At 42.2% G+C, this 20,872-nt stretch overlaps 2 protein-coding genes across 2 annotated transcripts; one reads left to right on the forward strand and one right to left on the reverse strand.

The window, feature by feature from the left end:
* Positions 1 to 317: 317 nt before the first annotated feature.
* Positions 318 to 4,572, forward strand: pold2 (polymerase (DNA directed), delta 2, regulatory subunit). Its single transcript, XM_087795271.1, has 11 exons — positions 318 to 410; positions 488 to 720; positions 790 to 911; positions 968 to 1,091; positions 1,777 to 1,891; positions 1,956 to 2,154; positions 2,889 to 2,969; positions 3,049 to 3,206; positions 4,004 to 4,131; positions 4,197 to 4,298; positions 4,387 to 4,572. Exons 2-11 carry the CDS (start codon positions 495 to 497, stop codon positions 4,545 to 4,547), a joined length of 1,416 nt encoding a protein of 471 aa, XP_087651397.1. The 5' UTR covers positions 318 to 410; positions 488 to 494; the 3' UTR covers positions 4,548 to 4,572.
* A 105-nt stretch (positions 4,573 to 4,677) lies between these two features.
* aebp1b (AE binding protein 1b) lies at positions 4,678 to 18,065 on the reverse strand. The gene is made up of 22 exons (XM_087795297.1): positions 17,425 to 18,065; positions 16,110 to 16,271; positions 15,990 to 16,040; positions 15,313 to 15,930; positions 14,195 to 14,269; positions 13,765 to 13,824; positions 13,486 to 13,569; positions 11,494 to 11,565; positions 11,307 to 11,416; positions 10,577 to 10,716; positions 10,419 to 10,503; positions 8,698 to 8,842; positions 8,544 to 8,632; positions 7,872 to 7,995; positions 7,612 to 7,808; positions 6,697 to 6,873; positions 6,468 to 6,631; positions 5,897 to 6,411; positions 5,660 to 5,799; positions 5,491 to 5,590; positions 5,269 to 5,435; positions 4,678 to 5,201 (listed from the first exon to the last, which is right to left on the reverse strand). Exons 1-22 carry the CDS (start codon positions 17,636 to 17,638, stop codon positions 4,833 to 4,835), a joined length of 3,858 nt encoding a protein of 1,285 aa, XP_087651423.1. The 5' UTR covers positions 17,639 to 18,065; the 3' UTR covers positions 4,678 to 4,832.
* Positions 18,066 to 20,872: the final 2,807 nt, after the last annotated feature.

Raw genomic sequence — 20,872 nt, forward strand, 5'->3', positions numbered from 1 at the left:
ATTTCTCTTTGTTCTTGTTCTTATTTTATTTTGATTTATTTTTTATGAATAATTGCTGTATTTGCTGTGGCTATTGGAAAAAAACAATTTCCCGAAGGAGACCTCCTGAGGGATCAATAAAGTTTTACCTTACCTTACCTTACAACTTCAACAATAAAATACTGCGTATCGTTATTAAGTGACAATGTCGCAATCTACAAAAAAACAAACAATCGTTTAACAAATAAACATTATTATTCAATTTTAAAATATATCATTTTTAGTTGGAGTGCCGTAGTTTCTCGCGAGACTTCATAATCTCGCCGGGCGGAAACTACAGGAAGATTTCGCGGGAACTGCAGCAGCGACGTTGATGGAGATAAACATCATCAGGATCTTCCATTTTTACACTTAAAGCTCCTTCACTGAAGGTTCCTGCTCGCATTATAAACTCCCCGTGTGTTCTCTGCTCCAGGTCAGTGTGTCATAAAACAACTTTCTCCTGCAGCTCCAGCATGTTCTCGGACCTGAGCGCGCAGAAGCCGGGCTCGTCGCTGCTGTCCCGGCCGCTGGACCAGGACCAGGTCCCGCAGTTCGAGCGAGTGTCTCCAGCCTTCAGCAGCTGTGGTCAGCAGTTCTCGCTGGGAGACCGAAGCTTCAACCGCCAGTACGCTCACATCTACGCAGCCAGACTGATGCAGATGAGGCCGCTGCTGACGGAGAGAGCCAGGCACAAGTGGGGTGAGGACTGTCCCCCCAAATAATAGTCTAGCTAGTAAACTAACTTGGGGGGGTTTCTCTCTTTCAAAGGGTCGGGTGTGCTGGTCAGGCAGCTGTGTGACCTTCAGACCGGAGAGCAGTGTTGCATTGTGGGAACCCTGTTCAAGAGGATGGAGCTGCAGCCTTCCATCCTGAAGGAGATCAGCGAGGAGGTGCTGCTGACTAGTACCTTCAAGATGACAAGAACCTAAACATCTTCTCGTCGCAGCACAACCTTCTGCCGCAGCCGGCCAGAGTCAAGTTCATCAGCGACACGGACGAGCTGATCCTGGAGGACGAGCTGCAGAGGATCAAGCTGGAGGGGAAAATAGACCGAGACAGGTGTTTCACAGGTGAGACCAGACTATAATCTCCTAAAATGGGGGTCACAACCTTTTTTGGCAAAGCGGTTTAATGTTGGCAATATATTCACAGACCGGCCTTTAAAAGTAAGTAAGTTAGTAAGTAATTTTTATTTGTATAGCGCTTTTCCAGACTAGGGTCACAAAGCGCTTAAACAATCAAAACAATATTCAATAAAGTATATACTTTAAAAGTCCAATTTAAAATGGCATGACGGCTTCATGAATGTTGGCTCTAAGATGACACGAGGGTTAAAAGAATAAAAATGTATTGTATTATGAGTTTAATGATTTTAATTATTTTTACGTTACAAGATTCTTCGATTGCTTCTCAGATGATAGCTTTTATAATCTGCTTTCTTTCTGAAACATCTTTACTTTCTCCTCATATTTATTGATGAATATTGTATTGTGTCTTTAATGTCAAATAAAAGCAGCATGATTGTTTTTAATTTATGTGCTTATTATCTTATTCTGTGTTTTGAAAAACTTGACTGAAACAAGCTTCTTGACGTTCTGTTCTGATGTTACTTCAGACAAAAAAATAAATTCAAAATAAAACGTAAGTTTGACAGTATTTATCGATAGAACATAAATAATATTTCTGGCCTGGCAATGACCAGTGTTAAGTCATAAAATACAAGAACGTTTGATCAACTCTGCCTCCTACCTGTAGGCAGTGTCATTGCGATCTATGGAGCAGAGAGGAATGATGGGAAGTTCACGGTTGAGGACTTCTGTATGGCTGATCTTCCTCCTCAGACAGTTCGACCCAAACTCAGCACTGACAGGTGTTAAAACGACAACACACTGTGTGTCTTGGATGATGTCTTATGTCGCCTGTGTTGTGGGAAGGTTTGTGTTGCTGGTGTCCGGACTGGGACTGGGCAGCACCGACGCCGACAGCATGTTGGGGCTACAGCTGCTGGTGGACATGGTGACGGGTCAGCTGGGGGACCAGGGCGAGCAGAGCGGAGCAGCAACCATATCCAGAGTCCTGCTGGCTGGAAACCTGCTCAGTGAAAACACTCAGGACAAAGAAGCTGCAAAAAAGGTGACAAGAGAGGAGATTACAGATGATGTCGGACCATGATGGAGAACTATGGGGGTTAAGAAGTCTGGGAGTAAAATAATTCCAAATGGACAAAATAAAAAAGTGCTATATGTAGCATAGCTCGCTAAACATGATGAAATATGAAGGGGTGACCATTACTCCTTTTTTTACCGGGGCATGTCCTCTATTTTGGAGTTTATAAAATCTTTAAAATGTCTGGGGTTTTAGGTTTAAATAGTGTGAATGTTATCTTCATTACATCATTGTTAAGTGGCGAACAGTTAATTCTCACTGACCTGAAATCAACCGGAACAGCTCACATGCTGCTTTGCCGCCCAGCCAACCAATCACAACTGTCATAGCATAATGTTCTAACTGAACATAGAACAACAGGCGACCTCTGTATTTTTACCTAAAAGGAATTATTTATATTCGTACATCTAATTGTCTCTGACAAACGTACGGCCTCAGTTTTTCCCAGATTTGACAAAGTACGTTGTAATAACCAATTATTACAATAATAATACTGCAATAATCTGTTGAGGGGATTAAACCTTTTTATATACTATGTGAAATGCTTCGGAAAAATAATATATTTTTATCAACACAAATTTTGCGACAAAATAGTCCTATTTTTTTTTTAATCCGAACATTCTGACCTTAAAATATGGATTGTGCCAAACCAAACATCCTCCAAACTGAAAATGACAGTTGCTTCCTCTCTTCTTCTAAAGCCCAAATACCTGACTAAGAAGAGTCAGGCGGGCAGCGTCGATGCCATGCGGCTGCTGGACGAGATGCTCCTCCAGTTGGTGGTGAGTCTGAAGTCACTTTCTTCACGCTGAAGTGTCTGATGTGGCTGAAGGATTATCTTCCTCTTTTTTTCCTCTCCAGGCCTCGGTGCCGGTGGACGTGATGCCCGGCCAGCACGATCCCACCAACTTCACCCTCCCACAGCAGCCCCTGCACCGCTGCATGTTCCCCCTCTCCTCCGTGTACCCCACACTCATGCTGGCGTCTAACCCCTACCAGGCCGAGATTGACGGGGTCAGGTAAGTTTATAAAAAAAAAACTGCTACGGACCTTTTTATTTAGAAACGTTAAGCCTCCTTGTACAACGATAATGGGTCATTATTTCAACAGAACTGAATCTTTTTTTGTTTTAATTTTTAATTGTATTTATTCTATAGTTTATATTTCAATGACGCATGTTAAAACGCACTTAAAATGTAGATGCAATCGTGTCTTGCCAAGACACAACTCTGGTTAACACCATGATATGTATATACATTAGGGATGTTTAATCGCTGATTTGATACGTCTCTCGATACGCCTCTCGATACACCGGCTGCGATGCGATAACTCACAGAAATCCTTGGACGATACAACATGAAACACTGAAATTACCTGACGATACGATGCGATATAATTCTCTCCTCTTCACGATACAATTTGATTCAAAAGCGATTTGTTCCTTATATGAATGAATTATAAGAGAATTAGGATTCGATATGTGAAGTCTCTATAGAGGACAATATGACCATTTCGGTGAAAATATAATTAAAGGAATGTTGGCGAAAGACTTCTAAAGTTTCTTCTTCTTCTTCTTATTATTATATTATAGAAGTTGAAACGTTCTTACCAGAACGACATTAGTCAAGTAGAACTTGTGTTTCTTGGCATACAAGCTCCTTCTTAAACTACTTTCTATTGCTATAATATTTCTTCATTTTTCCAAATAGACATTTTTTTTCCAAGTAGACAACGTTCCTATTTAATATCATTCTTGTCGACACCAAACCTCTTATTTATGATTGTTTGAAATAAAATCAGTTTTTGGTCCTGTCAGGTTCCTGGGCACGTCGGGTCAGAACGTGAGTGACATCGAGCGCTACAGCAGTCTGGACAATCACCTGGAGATCCTGGAGGAGACCCTGAGGCTGCGACACTTGGCTCCCACCGCACCCGACACGCTGGGTCAGACTGAGCCCGAGCCCTGTTGATGTTTTTACTCGACTTATACTCTAGATGTGTCGCCTCAGGTTGTTACCCATTTTACCAAAAAGACCCGTTCATCATGGAGCAGTGTCCACACGTGTACTTCAGCAGCAACGCCCCATCGTTCGGGTCGAAGGTCGTCAAAGGTCAGTTGTTGTTTTTTTTGGGGGGGGGGGTTAAGATTTTGCGCCTCTGTATCTGCTAAACATGTGGTCCTCCCGCTGGTGACCACAGGTCCAGAGGGACAGGAGGTTCTGCTGGTGACGGTTCCGAAGTTCAGCAAAACCCAAACGGCCTGCCTGGTCAACCTGTGCTCGCTGGAGTGTGAGCCGGTCAGTTTCTCTGCCTTCTCTGCTGAAGACGACGAGGAGAGTGAGATGAACATCAGCCACTGAGGGTTTGATGCCGATGTTTGTTCCCTGTGCGCACAAAAATAAATGTTTTTTTTTTTACGTGACAAGCCTCTGCTGTCGTGACCTCTGGACGGAAGTGACCTCATCAAAGGTTAGCAGGAAATAAAACGTCTTCTCAGAGGTAATTCTGTTTAATAGTAGGAAATGGTTGTACTATACAAATCATACAGTTGAAGTGAATGAGCTCACGCTGGACGTTTTGGGGTTCCTTCATGCCACTACAGGTAGACACCAGGGGGTGCTGATTTACAAAAGTGTGCGTGTGTCTTAATAGTCGTCGATCTTGTACTCGTAGTTATAGTCCATGATGGAGTCTGTGAAGCCGCCCGGCGTGGAGGACTGACCCTCCCCCACGAACCACGGGTCGTACCAGGACTGCGTGGTCGCGGCTGTGGTGGGTATCGTGGCGACGGTGGTGGTGGTGGGCGGTAACGTCGTCGTCGTCATGGATCTCAAGAGCTTCTCCTGTCGGAAGCGACGCAGCCGAGCGATCCGGAGCCTCCTCCTCTGCTCGTGGCTCAGGTGTCCTCCCGGGGCGACCACCCGTCGGTTGCTGTTGAGGACCACCGGGTACTGGACCCTCCTGTGGCCGTTGCTCACCAGGCGGATGGGCTTGTTGCCGTGAAGAGCCATGATCTGAGGACGAAGGGAGAAGTCAGTCGATCATCTGCTGGTCAGCACGTCCTCCTCACTCCGGGCTCACCTGCTTGATCCGGTCCCAGTTGGATTTGGCGAGGTTGAAGCTGCAGGTGGTGGCTCCTGCGTGGTATCCCACCACACATTGCTTAGTTTCAGGAGAGAAGCCCTCGGCTCGCACGGTCACCTTGTACTCCCCGGGGTTGAGCAGACGCCAGTAGTCGCCTGAGGGAGCTGAGAGAGACGTCATCGTCCTGCCGACATGATTTGAACTAGAGCTCGAGCAAACCTGTAGTGACATCATGGTTGACCCCCTCAACGGATACTGTGGCGTTTGCTATCGGGTTTCCTTGTTGATCCTTCACGATCCCTCTGATGCCTCGATGAATCTGGAAGAACGAAGACGATTTCGTACTTGTCGTCGTCACCGCGTCTTAACGTCGACCGTTGAAACTAACCTGCTCCATGAAGACGAGCATCGCCTCTCTGTTCTTCTCCCACTCGTACGCAAGATCACTCTGGTGTGGGAACTTGTCGCAGCCCAGGAACATGGACAGCTCGAGGCAGTTCGTGTGCAGGTAGCTGAAGTCGTTCATACCTGCACAGAGGTCACAGACGCACCTTAAAACTCCGACTTGATCCAATAAGAAGTCCCTACGATGGACAAATAGTCCAAATAGTAATCGTTTGCTTACTTCCTGTGACGGGCCTCCACTTGGCTCTGTTGACGATGCCGTGTGCACCCGCGGGCGTCTCTCCCTGGCAGGAGCTTTGGAAGTTCTGCATCATGGCCAGGTGAGTGGAGGCGAAGGAGATGGCGAGCCACCTGAAGAGCGAGTCGTCGGGGATCACCCGGGGTTCGTCCTCTGGCTCGGAGTACTGGTACCCGGCTCCTCCGGTGTCCTCCTCCTCCTCCCTTTGGCCGTAACCGTGCCCGTAACCCGGGTCCTGCCCGTGCCCGTAACCTGGGTCCTGCCCGTGCCCGTAACCTGGGTCCTGCCCGTGCCCGTAACCTGGGTCCTGCCCGTGCTCGTAACCCTGGTTGTAACCCGGGTCGTGACCCCTGTCGTAACCCTGCTCGTACCCCTGGCCCCTCCACTCATCCACTGGCTCGGCGTAACCCCTCCCTCCCCAGTTTTCCTCGGGTTCCTCCTGGTAGCCCCTCCCCCACTCCGATGCGTCGACAACCTCCTCCTCCTCGTCTTCGTACCTGAAACAGGTCATGATGATGATCTTGAACCTGGTCTCACGAGCGCGGACTCTTACTGTCTCTTCTTGCGGCTGTGAGGTTTGGAGTCGACGGCTGGTTTGTTTAGACGGAAGCTGTCGTAGGGATACGCCACGACTCTCTCCCCCCCCTGGAAGTTGGCCCCCAACACGAACGGGTAGTTTTTCATCCAGGAGATGATGGCCCTGGTCTCCACGGCGATCTGGAAATCATCACCTTCTGATTCAGTACCAAACTTTTGATGAAGTCTGGCGGGTTCTGTCTTACGGAGCTGTTGGTCTCGATGTTGTCTGGTATAGCCAAGTGGTGGTTCGGGGTCACTTTGGGCACCAGCCCTTTGTCCTCTGCCGCCCACAGGATGCTGTTCAGGTCGGGGAAGTTTTCGAAAATGTCGAAACCGTCTTCCGTGAAGTGTCCAGTGGTCCAACTACTCAGCTCCGACCCCTGCAGGTACAGTTCAGTTGATTTAAAAGTACACTGTTACATTAAAAAGATGGCTGCAGCAGATTTAACACAATGCTACTTTCCATCTGTAGTCCTCAACAAAGATGCAGACAGTTTACATAATATATCACATACAAATAAAGCTAAAACCCAATAATATACAAAAAACGCAGTACAATCTAATAATGTCATCTGATGGGTAGAAAACATTTTATATATATTTTATATATACTCTATATTTAATATAGAAATGCATTTTAGCTGCAATTTCCCGCTTCCTCAGTCCATAGTGTAAATAAATGCTTTTATTTTGGTCACATTTCGACTCTGAGAGGAACTAGAAAAAGAAATCAACATCTGGTTCTTCTCAAACACAAATAAACTTCTGTTTTCTGCATTTATTTACTAGTTAATGTCATGATAAAAGGAGTAAAGCCAGACACGGACTTCGTTTAGCGACTTAAGATAATAATAATGTCATAGGTGATTTAAGTTTAAACACTATTATGAAAACTAACGGAAGTAATTTTGATAAATGCTGCGACCTGCCGGTGAATACTGTATTACAACACCTGTTTACCATGTCGCTTTCAACTGAGACGCACGCGAGGATTTGCGAATGATCGTCTGGATATTGAGGCTCGAGTAAGAACCAAGTTAACAAGATGATCCAATGTCCTCATTAATATTGGTTCACTCGTTACAGAAAAAAGTTAACAATGAAAATGGTTTTCTTACGACTTCAAAGGCTCTTTCGTGTCCATCTGGATGGAGGGAGGGGACCAGGTGGATGCGGATCCCCTCCACCAGCCGCTGGGCTCGAGGGTTCCTGTCCTTGTACTCCTTGCACAGGTACTGCATGAGGAGCAGCAGCATCTCCCGGCCCACCGCCTCGTTGCCATGGAGACCGGCTGTGTAGCGGAACTCTGGCTCCCCTGCAGGATAGAACCATCTTAGTAGTTACTCATGAAAAGTTCGTGGACGGAGATAAATCCAACCTATCTCGTGCTCTGTTGGGTTCCCAGAGATGATCATGGCGATGATGTCCTTCCCGCCGGAGCTGCGACCCAGACTGTAGATGTGCGTGATGTTGGGACACTCGTCGTTCACCGCCTTCATCAGCTGCACACGAGACATCATGTTTATCTTCTAGAGCACACCTGGGCAAAGTGCGGCCCGGGGGCCACATGTGGCCCTTTGACTGTATTCATGCGGCCCTCAAGAGGTCAGAGTAGAACATAGACATTATTTCCGACAGCTTTCAATTTAATATTGAGTTTATTATTGTATTAACTCTAAATATATATGTTTTTTTTTTCCTTTCTAATTTTTTTGTTTTTACTTTTATGAAAATGTCTTGCCAATCAAAGTTATTGACATCATATTTAGAGAAATAGGTTATTTTCCCATCATTTTACTAGAAAGGTTTATAAAAATGTTTTGACATAGCCAGGTTTATTTTATGCTGATATTTCTTTCTTTACTATTCTTACTTGCTTTGTTTTTTCAAAGTTTTTCTGTCATATTTTAGCTCTTCGCTCCTCTCCTTTGGATTGACGGCCCCTCACAACAGTCACAGTATATAATGTGGCCCCAGAGGAAATTTAATTGCCCACCACTGGTCTAGAAAGACATGAAAGTGTTTGCAGAAGTGAGAGAAGAAAACTCACCGAAATCATTTCTGAGTAGCTGTGGTGTTTGAACTTCAAGTAGTCCACCGGAGTCACTTCGTTCAGCCTGTGCAGGGCTGAGTCTGGATCTGTGAGAGAGCAGCAGAAGTTGGTACTTTATCTTCATGGCGCATGTGTCAGTGTCGACACTGACCCGGCAGGGGGCAGCCGAGGACCTCCAGTCTCATGCAGAGGGTCCCGTTCCAGCTCTGTGGAATGACCCGGATGTAGCGAGCCAGCACCGGCGCGGCTAACTGGTTCATGACTGGAGTCTCTGTGTCACTGTTCCCGAAGAACAACTGCAGAAGAAAAACACTTTTAAAACAATCATGTATAGAAGTATGTAACGATAACATGTCTTCCGATTTGTTGGCTGCACTTGGTTCATTCATTAAAGAGCAAATAATGTGTTGACTTGTGTGTCTTAAATATATCTTGAACCTCTATTGTTCTCATCAGTATGTGTCTGTTTGTACAAAACTATCTTTTAATAAAGATATTTACATTAGAAAATGTTATTAAGCCCCACCCACTGAAAACACTTGTTTTTCTAGAGCTAAATTCTCTTTTACCATGACCACGCCCACTCTGCTGTGATTGGTCAAGCACCAAGGTTTGTCACCATGCGTCATCAATCCCATAAGTCTTCACTTCCATAGGGTTGTTGTTGTTGTATAAACAAAGCGGGCGTGATTACACCTGCCTGGAGGATGAGTGAAGCCCATTATAACATCATAATGGACTCTGCTCCTGGAACCTCTCATTCGCTGAGATGCAGGGGTGAACTTTACAAAGTAATAACTTTAAAACATCATCACATGTTAAAGCAAAAAAATATATGATAACGCGAATGAAACGTAACAAACTCAAATCTTCTTCTGTAAATGTACATTTACATCCTTTCATATTTGCAGATCTGGTTGGTCTTTTGTCATTAACACAATTATAGCTTTGATTTACAGATGCAACTAAATCCCTCATGCAGCAATATAACCCACATTAGTAGTATAATGTGGTATGACATCAAGAAGAAGACTTTCCAGGTCTTCAGACTCAAACACTAAATCTGCTAGAGTGGCTATCAAGCCAAAAACAATCAACAACAGAATTTTCTGTTCTCTACGAAGAACAAACATCATTCATGTTTCCATCTTTCATCAAATTCTCTTTCCTCTGCATCAAATGTTCCTTTTTTGGAAGTTTCCAGATAAATTGTTGATCGTTTTAAAACCCAGATGCTAGAAAACAGAACTGTGATCTCATCGAGCAAACATGTGGACATATGTTTAGCTGAGATTTAAAATACTACAATATTAAAGACATATTGGGGGTTAAATGTAAATATATCCCTCTAGTCATAGTAGGTAAGATAGATCAGACCGAGACATGTGACTCTCATGTGGTTCTTATTTTGTGTTACCTTTCTTCAATCCTTTAAAATGTATCTTCTTTTTCCTGTGTTTTCCCTTGTTCCTTAGTTGTATTCTGTAGGACCCCTCATCATATTAATGATCCTCATCATTTTACTTGTCTGCCGCTCACTAGAGTCACAGAAGATGAAGTTGATCCTTAGGAAATTTATTTTTCTCACTTTTAAGGCAGTTATGAAGAAAAGCTATATGTGAAAAAAGGTCAATATTTCTTATGCAATTAAAACGATCAAGATACATTAATCTTTGCTGTCAACTGTGGAGTTTGTTCACCATCATATATCACATCTTTGGAGTTTCTTTCGATTTTCCTTTGCTTAATTTGAACATTAAATAGCAATCAAACAATCGTTAAATTTAATAGCTGTTGTCATTCAATGAAATATACACTAAGATATTTTAATAACTTTAATAATTATCTAAGTCATTTTGGTTTTCTTCTCACCCAGTCTGCGTAGCCGTCATGGATGGTGGTCCACTCTCTGCTGTCATTACTAAAGGCCAGGAAGTAGGAAGTTACGTAATCGGTCCTGGAAACAAAGACGGATTAGCTTATATTAAAATAAATTAAAGTATGAGGTTCACTGTTTCCTCGTGTCTTACTCATTTTTGGAGTTCCGTCCCTGAGTGATGACTCCTGTGAACTCCGTCTCTCTGCGTGCGTCGATCTCGTACCAGTGGATTCTGTCTTCTGCGTTTGCACACCAGGCGCCACCTCTGACGTTGTCCTCATCATCTGAGCCCTGAAACACACATACACACAAACATGGATTCATTTAAACATGTATCACAAAAGAGGCTAAAAACATTAAAAAAATATATATAAAGTAGGAAAGAAAAAACGAGTAATACAAACAATATATTAAGTAAGTAATACATATTTATATAGCGCTTTTCCAGACCAGGGTAACAAAGCGCTTAAACAATCAACACAATGTCTTCAGATGTTTCTTGAAGGAGTCAGTAGATCCATCAAACACAGAGGGAGAGAAAGATCGTTCCAAAGCTTAGGAGCAACAGCCTGGAAGGATTTCTCTCCTCTGGTATTAAATAAGAAAAACACCTGCTGTTTTTGTTATTTTCTGCCCTCGTAGAAGTACATTTGAAAATCGTGTTAAAAGATGTTTCTGTTTTTCATCTCGACTAATATGTCTGTGTCTCTGACCTTTTTGAACTGCTATCAAACGGAAACTTGAAAAGTAGGAAATGAGTGAGGAAGTTCAAGACTAGTAGTAATAGCAGTTATTTTCAGGCACGCGTCTGCTGGCCGGTCTTTATTTGCAGGTAAGTAACGGTGTGTGTGTGTGCTCAGATCCAGCCCCGATTGATGTACCTGCATGTTGAGACGAGCCCTCTGAGCTGAGAAACTGTACTGAGACACCGAGGAGGCAGAGAGCTGGTCTGACTCGATCTTGTGGGACTCCATCCCCAGAGGAGGACATTCTGAAACGCACAGATAAGACATGTTAATGAGCACAACTTGAATCACCTTAGCTCTTGTTAAACGGGGAATAACTCACTCTTTGGCTCTTTGAAGACCTTTGGTCTTTTCTTGGCCCGTTCTTCTGCCTCTTTTAGTCGTTCTGCTCGCTCTGGAAAGAAGCCATGACAGATTTGTTCAACGCAAAATCCAGGAACTGTTCGTAAATCCAATTGGCAGTCGGATAGCTGTAGTGACATCCTGTGGCAAGTCCAGCCAACAGTAAAGCACTAAACCAGATACATGTCTGTCATGAAGCTGTTGTTAAAACACTTCCTGAGTGTGTGTGAAATAAGCCTCATGAAGGCACCATGTGCTCTGAATTATAAAGAAATTTATTCATTATTTTATAATCATTACAAAATAACTTCATACATAGGCCGTGGAAATATCAGCACTGTATCGATTTTTATATATATATATATATATATATATATATATTATACTGTAAATATATTTATATCAATATTGTAAAAATGTTTGTGTTGCTATTAAATCCTCCACAAAGGAACTAGAGGAACAATGAAATCCAGCAAGATCCTGGCGATGACTGAGGATGAGAGGATACAGTCAACTCTGTATTCACTTTTAAAACCGATGTTTGGACATATTTTGTTTTGAAAAGAAATGAAAGCGGTTACGACTTTGTCAACAATCATGTGGTCTGTAAATTCTGACACACCGGAGTAAAGTACTTGGACAACACTACAAACATATCCTTGTTCCTTCAGTATCGCAAGATATCGTATACTTGTCCCTGTATCGTGATGCATATCATATCACTAGATCCTTGCCAACACACCACCTACCATGGACAAATCAAAAAGTATTTCGTTGTTGAAAACGGTTTTGAGACGTTCAAGTCTGATCTTCACCGAGGCATAACAAATGGAAATACATGATGCGAGGAGGAAAAATCACTGGATGACGCTGTATGTACTCCTATTTCAATATTTTCCACGATGTGCTCATTGATTTTGCTTCTCATTTATCAGTTTATAAATATATTTTTTATTTGTTCTTTTAATGTTTATCTCTTTTAGACGTGGAGGAATGAAATGTGTTCCAGATTTCTGAGACAAGAAATTAAAGCAAGAGCACATTCCTCCTCGCAAAAACTCTTCAAGTCTGGCAAATGAGCATGTTTTTCATACGCTTTCGATGTCCTTGACCTTGGCAACAAAGTGTGTAGTGCATGCTGTGCGTTTGTGTTAGTGTCCTCTCTTTCTACTATTGCTCACACAGGCAGGTCCAAAGCAGGGCCAAAGGTATAACCATGAGCATTTATTTTAAATCCAACATCTTTTTGAAGTTTCCTCTGTCATTGAGCTGCGGTCAAATTTGGGAACCATTCATTTAAGACGATACATTTTTTAAATCAATAGGAAATCGGCCACATGTGCAGTGACGTTGCACATATTTTCTCTCCAGGACATTCTTTCAAGTGACAAGATTCCACTTGCAAATCCACAAACACGTTTTACTTTCATCGTCTCCACACATGTTTGGGAGACATCTGCTTCCAACTCTCTCTGCTCTGAGCGTCAGCTGTCTTCCATCTTGGACTTATATTGAACAGAAAAAGGCTTTTCAACTTCAACATATTGAGTGTTGAGCCCAGCACGAAGAAAGTGCTCTCTGACCTCAACTCTGGAGGTGTTGTAGATCATGTCCACCTTCACTCCAGCCCTCTGACCCCGACCTGACCTCTACTCTGACTGACAGCACCCGTCAGAAGAGATGAACATGTCACCGGGCACCAAATGGAAAGTCGACTCGAAACCTCAAAATGCTCATTGAATAATCTTAAAGTATGAGTTTAACGGGTTCAAAGTTCAGGAGGTGGTCAGCTCCCCCTCCTCTCCCTCTGGAATTCAAATTGATGCCATATGCATGCTGGGAAATTAAATGTGACTTCTCTTATGTAGAATATCGGTCGTTCACGTCGCAAAAGGTCTCAGCAAAACACGGGATCACGGTGCAGAGATTAAAACTTGTGTTGCTTCAAGAGTCCACATCTGGATTGTCTTACCTCTGGCTTGTCTCTCCCTCTCCTTGGCTGCTCTCTCTCTTTCCTTCTCCATCCATTTTTCTTCAGCCTCTTCCACTTTCCTACCTGGGGAGTGTTTTAGAAAGATTTAATACAGAGTTTTCACCGGTTTTCTCAGTTACGCCAATTGTCACGGACTCTGAAAATGTCAGGTCGTTTCATATTCACACATCTGGAAATATATCCACCGACTGTTCTCTGCTGTGTTGGCAGAAAGTCTCAGTTGATTTTAATAAGACTTGTGGGATTCTATGCACGTACTTGAATAGTCGTCGTAGTCGTCGTACCACGTCTCTCTGGAAGGGACCGATGTGGGCTCCTCTGCAGAAAAACAATAAACTCTCAGTCAGACGACTGGTTCCACAGAGACGCGTCTTAGTTACGAGAGAGATTTTATGAGATAACTTGTTTTCTTTTCTGTTCTTTACAGTCTTTACAGTCTGATTTGTTCAACCGCAGCGACGGCTCTCTGTTGACGACAATGTAAACGCCAGCCGTGTAATTACGGCCGGTCCATCTTTCATTTGCCTCCGCAACCATCTACACACTCCTTATATGCCGATGACACGCTTTTGTTCGTTCCTGTGAAACTGTGGTGACTACCGTTGTTTGAAAAAGTAGGTCACGTTTGCTCGCCCCGACAAGATTCCAATTTTGAAGGTTTGACTTCTCAGTGATGGTATTTATTTACCTGGTAGATTCTCTACTGTGATTTCAGGGGTGACTTCTTTACCGTCTGGGAAGGGAAGGTTATCAGGAACTCCAACTGAAATAGAGGAAAAACAGAAGAAAAATAATGCAATTAGAGTAAGTCATAGAAAAGATGTTGGCTGCAGATGTCGGCTAAAATATGGAGAGGCGTTCTGGAAACATGCAGTAATAGGAGGATGTTCATGCAATGTGGGATCTAGTCCTGGAAAACTAGTCATAGTAAGGCTGACTAAATGGTGGTATATTATCTTGGATCAGTGTCACACAGCCTGAATGGATTATTATTACATTATCAGCATTGGTTAAAAATGACCATCTCTGGTTAAGTGATTTTGTCGCCCCATTTTGATGCCGTTTCATTTGGATATGAGAAGGTTCTGAAGGTTCTATCATCCATTTGTATCATTTTAAAATGGTTCAGAGGTTAAGCCCAGGAAAACTTGTTCCATGAAAACACAATTCTTTTACAGTGATTTTGTGTTTTATGTTTCCTCGTGAATCATCCATTAGGTTTTTCCTGACTTTTTAGTATGGAATTGTCATTTTATGAGCCTTTTATTTTTCCACATTTAACCTTTTTATGTTTTTCCCTACAACTATGATATTAATTTGAAATGTTACAACTAAAGTTTTGTAAAATAGACAAATCATTATGTTTCAGATTTTAGTTTCTCTTTGATTTTTAAGAACATAAAGTCGTGCTGCTTTGGTAGCTGAAATAAGCAACAACATATGTGACATGGATTCAGCATAAAGATAACAGTGACTAGTTTTGAACCCTTTGGAGGGAGAACTTTCATGGTGCACACCTTAAATCTTGTACATCATTAACCCTAACTTGTAGATTAGTTGTGGTTACTGAGTGGGATGTGGAAAATTTCCACCCACAATTAAATCAAGGCTGCAGACAAATTCCTCAAACGTGCATGGAATTAAAGCAGTTCAATTCATCTGTAAGACAATTTGTCTTTTTATGTGTCTTGGCTCTTTGTGCTGTGGTCTGTGGTTTTCGGTACTTGTTTGTCGACCCTTCTTGTGTTCTATAAAACCTCCAAAGCTGAGTCAAGATGAGTCAAGGAATAAATACAGCAGACATACATGTGGCATCCCAGTAATCGCCGTCATCTGTCCCAGTATTTTCATCAACCTTCGGTACCAGAGGCGTCGGGTCCACCTTTGAATAGCTGTCGGTCACAGACGCGTATGGATCTTTCTCCGTCCAGTAGTCGTCGTAGTTGTCAGTTCCAGTTGAAATAGGGTCGATCTCCTCTGGTGGCCAGTAGTCATCGTAGTTTTCAGGCGCTGTGGGTTCCGGTTCTTTTTCTGTCGGCTTTATATCATCATAGTTGTCGGTGACCGAGCTGTACGGATCCTTCTCCTCTGGTGGCCAGTAGTCATCGTAATTATCAGTCGCTGTAGGTTCTGGTTCTTTTTCTTCAGGCTTCCACAAATCATCATAGCCGTCAGTGACGGAGCCGTACGGATCCTTCTCCTGTGTCCAGTAATCTCCATCGTCGTCTGTTGCTTTCGTGACTGTCTCTTTGTCGACCGGGTTCCAGTAGTCGCCATCTTCGTCAGTCACTGGAGCGACAGTCTCTTCCTCTTCTGGATTCCAGTAGGAATATGGAAGATCTGTAGTCTGGGCTTTGGGCTGAGGCCTGGCTGGTGTGGGGTCTGTCTCCCAGTAGTCATCTTCTCCCTTCCAGTAGTCTTCACCTGTTATGAAAAATTGGTTAGTTAGCCATCAACGTTGAGACCACTGTTGTCTCACTTACCGTCAGGGTAGACGTAAGTCTCTGTCTCTGTGGGGGGCACAGTTGGGATTGCTGCAGACAACATAAACATTATTAACTGATCTCTGATCATTTACGGGCAACAATCGCCCCCCCCCTCACCTGTTGTGGTGGGGGGTTGTGTTGTGGTCGTCTTTTGTTTGTCCTTCTTCTTCCCTTTCTTCGCACTCTTGGGTTTCTTGGTGGCGTTGGGATCTTTGGGCTCTTTATTCTTCTTCTTGTCTTTCTTCTTTTTGCCCTCTTGTGGTTCTCTCCGGACTCTCCCTACAAAATCAATGAAAGGGGCTCACTTTTAATAAGTTTAATAATATGTACATGGTTCATATGAAGAGCTCAGTTAGAGGATGTGAATGACAAATACAATTTCAAAGGATCAAAGAGGGCAGAAGTATTTCCTCTGTGGCTCGAGGTGCTTCACTGTTCCTACAGACATATTTGTGGAAAGCTAATTTTTCCGCTGCTTGTGCAGAAGAAACCACAGCTTCCCTCCGATGACACACGGACGTCCAGACTGCTAATAAACGTGTCACTGTCACCTCAGTTATTACTGACACGACTTATTAAAAAAGGTGCTTGAGTCGGTTTCAAGGACCAGTTAATCCTCTTAAGAATGGTCCTGCCTTGTTCTTAATGCAGACCGGAGACAGCATCTATCAGTGGAAAAGCCTTGAGTCAGGGAGAGTACATCTTTCCGTGAGGAAAAGTGTGTGGGAGTGACAAAAAAGTATTTTTTCTGTGGCCCTCATACATTTTCCCTCGCTCTGACCCATTTCATTATAAACTAAAAACAATTCAACACCGTGACTGAATCCATGATTTGCATTAAAATCTGCCAGAAGAGCAATAGAGGCTTCGTCAGACGTTTGCTACAATCTGTGTGTTTATAAGACTAAGTTTATATGCACTTGGAAAATTCTTTCTCTTAACTGACGCAGCACTTAACAGTGGGTAGATTTTACTTTATACACAAGAGATATAGAAACTCTCTAAAACAGGTGATGGTGACAACTTTAAATTGAAAGCAGGTGGGCTCTGCCCCGGACCTTCCTGCTCACAGTCAGCAAAAAATATCAAACGGGTTCTTGACTCACACATTTTTTTAGGTGCCATCAAGGAAGCGATGTAGAACCATCTAAACCAAACCACTAGACTCAGGGGCAGTTTCACTGCCGGTAAAGACTATTACACCTGGAGGTTCATTGGCACCATGACAATCACATTCTATTTGTCTAGAATCAAATGGCACTTTATTTTTTTTCCATTGTTGGAGTCTCAACATAATTTCATTAATGTGCATTTTCACTTGCTGATTGATGACCATAAATACTGAATTATTAATCTGTATTGAACTGTCTGTAGTCCTGCATGTCACATTTCTATTTAAGATAAAATAATAGGGTATGAGTTGATAACTTACCTGTCTGTCCCACTTCCTGTGTATCCCTTATGGTCCTGCTTACCACTCCTCCATTATAGCTTTCCGAGTTATCCAAGTCAACCAGTGAGTCCGGTGTATCCTCACGAGTCTGTTGGAGAGACAAGATCCCCCCAGCACTGTCCCCTCTCCTGGGGAGCAGCAGGCAGCAAAGGACCAGTAGAGCCACAGACACAAGCACAGTCTGTTCTTTCATCGCTGCTGGAGTTCCAGACTGAAGAGCTCAAGCTTCACCTTTATTCCCCCCTGTGAGCTTCTATCACTCCAGCAGTGGAGTTTGTGCAGTTAGTCCAGAAAAAGTCAGACTCGGCTAGACAGAGTTGCAGGGGGGGGGGGGTGTCGGGGAGGGAAAGGGAGGTGGGTTCGAGGGAGACAGGCGGCGATACACAGCGAAGCCGCAATCCAACCAAATGAAAAGCTTTAATTGCCCCGAAGCCAGGGTCAGCTGAAACAACAGAGCAGAGAATCCCCTTCACCTGGCCGACGAGTCAGAACAGGTGCAGCGCTCAGACGGACGGGGGGGGGGAAGGATGAGGGAGGCCGGGTGATAATAAAGACAGAATACGTCCAGATTCTTTAGGTTCTTGTGTTCTTCATGAATTCCTCGGCTAGGATTGTTGCAGCACAGAAATGAGCGGCAGGAGTGAGGAGAGACTCCGGGGAATATGAATTCCAGAGGAGGAAGAAAGAAAGGGGAAGAACCAGGAGGGAGATGAGAACAGGATCAAGGGGTCAGGGAAGGTAGGATTTGCCTGTGTTAGTGAAAACCAGAATCCTAAGACAGGACATGGTCTTGGTTTCATTGCATTGTTTCATTCATCTTTTTTTTTTAATCTAGATTTTTCTTCCCTTAAGTCCAGGGGAGCTGAGTCATTGCTCAGAGATGTGGAGTTAAGCTATTTTTAAATATATACAGTATATTTATTGGAAATTAGATCACAGTGTACAATACACAAAATTATTTGATTTCTTTTCCCTGTTTTCAACATTACAAATAAAACAAATAAAAATACAAATTAAAGAAATACATTAAATTAAATTAAAATGAAAACAATCAGACCACCCTCCACCCACAACATACCCCCTATCCTGGCCTTCATAAACTATATCTAAACTTTGAAAAACATTAAAACGGTTGGTGATACCTTTAACTAATCACTCTCTGTCCGGCAAAGCTTGTAGGGTCTTAAAATGTTGTCCTGAGCTGCTACTTCTCTAGATACAGGGATTTCATTCAAGTTGTAAGATGTCACCAGATTAAACTTTATATTTAATTAGTTCATTTAAGATTCCAGTCTCATAAACAACATTTATTACTACTCACAAGAAACTATCTTTGACGACAGTACATTTGACTTAGAAAGACTTGGAGAGAGCTGGTTTCTGTTGAAATAAAAGTTTAATTTTACATCATGTAAAACAAATGACCTTTAACTTTCAATAAAATATTCTTAATGGGTAATTTAACTGTGTATTAATATTATTATTAATAAACTAAGAGTGAAAACCTTCATTTAATCAGACTGAAAACGTACACAAAAGAAAGACAGAGAAGAAGAAGAGTGAAAAAATGTCTTCTACTTGTTTATAAAGCTGTTCCATCCAAGTTTCATGACCTCTGAGCTTGACCTAGATTTCGGAAAGAAGAGAACCAAACAGAAGACACAAAACATTCCTGGTTTCTATTTGTTGCTTGTGCCTATTGGAAAATGTGCGTGCTTTTGATTGTTGAAATACAAATATAATGGAGCCAAGTTGGATTATTTATGTTAGGGGTTGGTTCTGTTTATGAGGCTAAAACATAGTGGATCTCGACATATTCTTGAACCTGCGGGGGACATGATGACTGTGGCTGTGAAGAATGCAGAAGATAATTCAGACTACAGTTGAAGCAAACAGAGAAGAGGAGTCAAGACAAATATCAGAAAGTACGTTCCCTTCTAGAAAGAGGTTACACAATAGAAACACAGTAAGAAGAACGTTGGGGATTTTCCTGTCTTGGCTATGGAAATAATCATTGGACAAAGTACTGTATTTTTGTTCCACACTGTATATAAACTGTTCATATACAGTGAGATTATGGCAAAATAAAAATACAAACATAACAAACGACATGACTGCCAGACACAGATAACTGTTCCAACATGACAACATCATGTCACAACATCAGGTTGTTTTGCTAAATAAGACGCAAACGAATAGTTAAAAAAGTTAAAAGCTCAATTAAACTCACCAACATAAGTGTTGGAGATGACAATTTTAGAACACTTTTTCATATTTTGAGCTGCTTGTTAACTTGCTTCTTTTAAGAAAGAAAAAAAAATACAATTTTTACTTTTATTCTCATAACCTTTCTGTGGCTGCACAAACCGGTTTAGCATTTAGCCTGTTGCTAATCCAGCATAGTTAGCCATGGACCGTTAGCATGATGCTAAAATAAACGAGAAGAAAGCAGAATACACATGAAAAGTTGTAACTTTGTTAAGTGGTTTACCTGGTGAGCCTCTTTGTTTTATATTTTATAGAGAAATAAATCCACAATGATGAGTACATTTTTCTAAATGTGCTACGCTTGCTAACTATGGTAAAGCTAGCTTTCAAGCTAAACAGTCGTCAACAGAAGTAGTTTGTTATCAAAATACTTTGAAATAAAACTTTATCATTTCAGTTTTTTTGCTTCCTTGTCTTGTTCATTTGTTGTATTGACACAATATAATATATATTCTTTTAAAAATATAATGTGTTCTGAAATATGTTGCAACATGTAATCTAAGTCATATGAGTCGGTTTAAGTCATTTAGATACTTAAAAAAAATTAAGGCACAATAAAACTTCATCAACTCATGAACATCACGGCTTATAATAACTAAAAAGGTTTGACATGAACAAACATATTCAGCTTGAAAACAACGTCAGCAGAAAGTTTCCCCTGAAAACTCTACTGTCTTGTTTAATTTTGTGAAATCTAACTCATTATACCACAGTATCCTGTTTACGACGGGATCCTCTAAAACCTCCTTCCATCTACCTTTTTTGATTCACTAGCGTTTATTATGGCTGTTATTCATGTTTTATGGTTGCTAAGCCTGACCTTCAGTGAAGAGTATTTGCTTAATAAATGATCTTTAAATCAACAAACAAGTTCACCATACTTGTGAAAGAATATGAAGCTCTTAGGTAAACACTTCATCTGTTTGGGTTCAACATGAGTTATCATTCAAGTGAAAAGAATATGTGTAAACATTTTTAGGGAAACTTAGTGCTTATCGTAAAGTTTGTCGCTTCTAAAATAACAAATAGAAGGAGTAACTTTCTTAAACTGAGGTTTGAAAAACAGTTTCAAGGTGATATTTCTACTTTAGTGAGTGTCAGCGTCTCCTGAGCAGGAAACAATGACATCAGGGAGAAGGAGAGAAGGGGGTTTGGGGGG

This window comes from Callionymus lyra, chromosome 1, assembly GCF_982586985.1.
Source record: "Callionymus lyra chromosome 1, fCalLyr1.hap1.1, whole genome shotgun sequence".
NCBI lineage: Eukaryota > Metazoa > Chordata > Actinopteri > Syngnathiformes > Callionymidae > Callionymus > Callionymus lyra.

Bases quoted from the DNA above. Each gene is read 5' to 3' on its own strand.
- aebp1b (XM_087795297.1), bottom strand. From the start codon at position 17,638: ATGAAAGAACAGACTGTGCTTGTGTCTGTGGCTCTACTGGTCCTTTGC. The intron at 14,270-15,312 runs GTATGTCTGCTG...CCTCTATTTCAG, and splicing joins CGATTACTGGGATGCCACAT to TTGGAGTTCCTGATAACCTT. The intron at 10,717-11,306 runs GTACATCAATCG...TGTGTGTTTCAG, and splicing joins GGGCTCGTCTCAACATGCAG to GGCTCAGATGATGAGGACAA.
- pold2 (XM_087795271.1), top strand. From the start codon at position 495: ATGTTCTCGGACCTGAGCGCGCAGAAGCCGGGCTCGTCGCTGCTGTCC. The intron at 721-789 runs GTGAGGACTGTC...TCTCTTTCAAAG, and splicing joins GAGAGCCAGGCACAAGTGGG to GGTCGGGTGTGCTGGTCAGG. The intron at 1,892-1,955 runs GTGTTAAAACGA...TGTTGTGGGAAG, and splicing joins CCCAAACTCAGCACTGACAG to GTTTGTGTTGCTGGTGTCCG.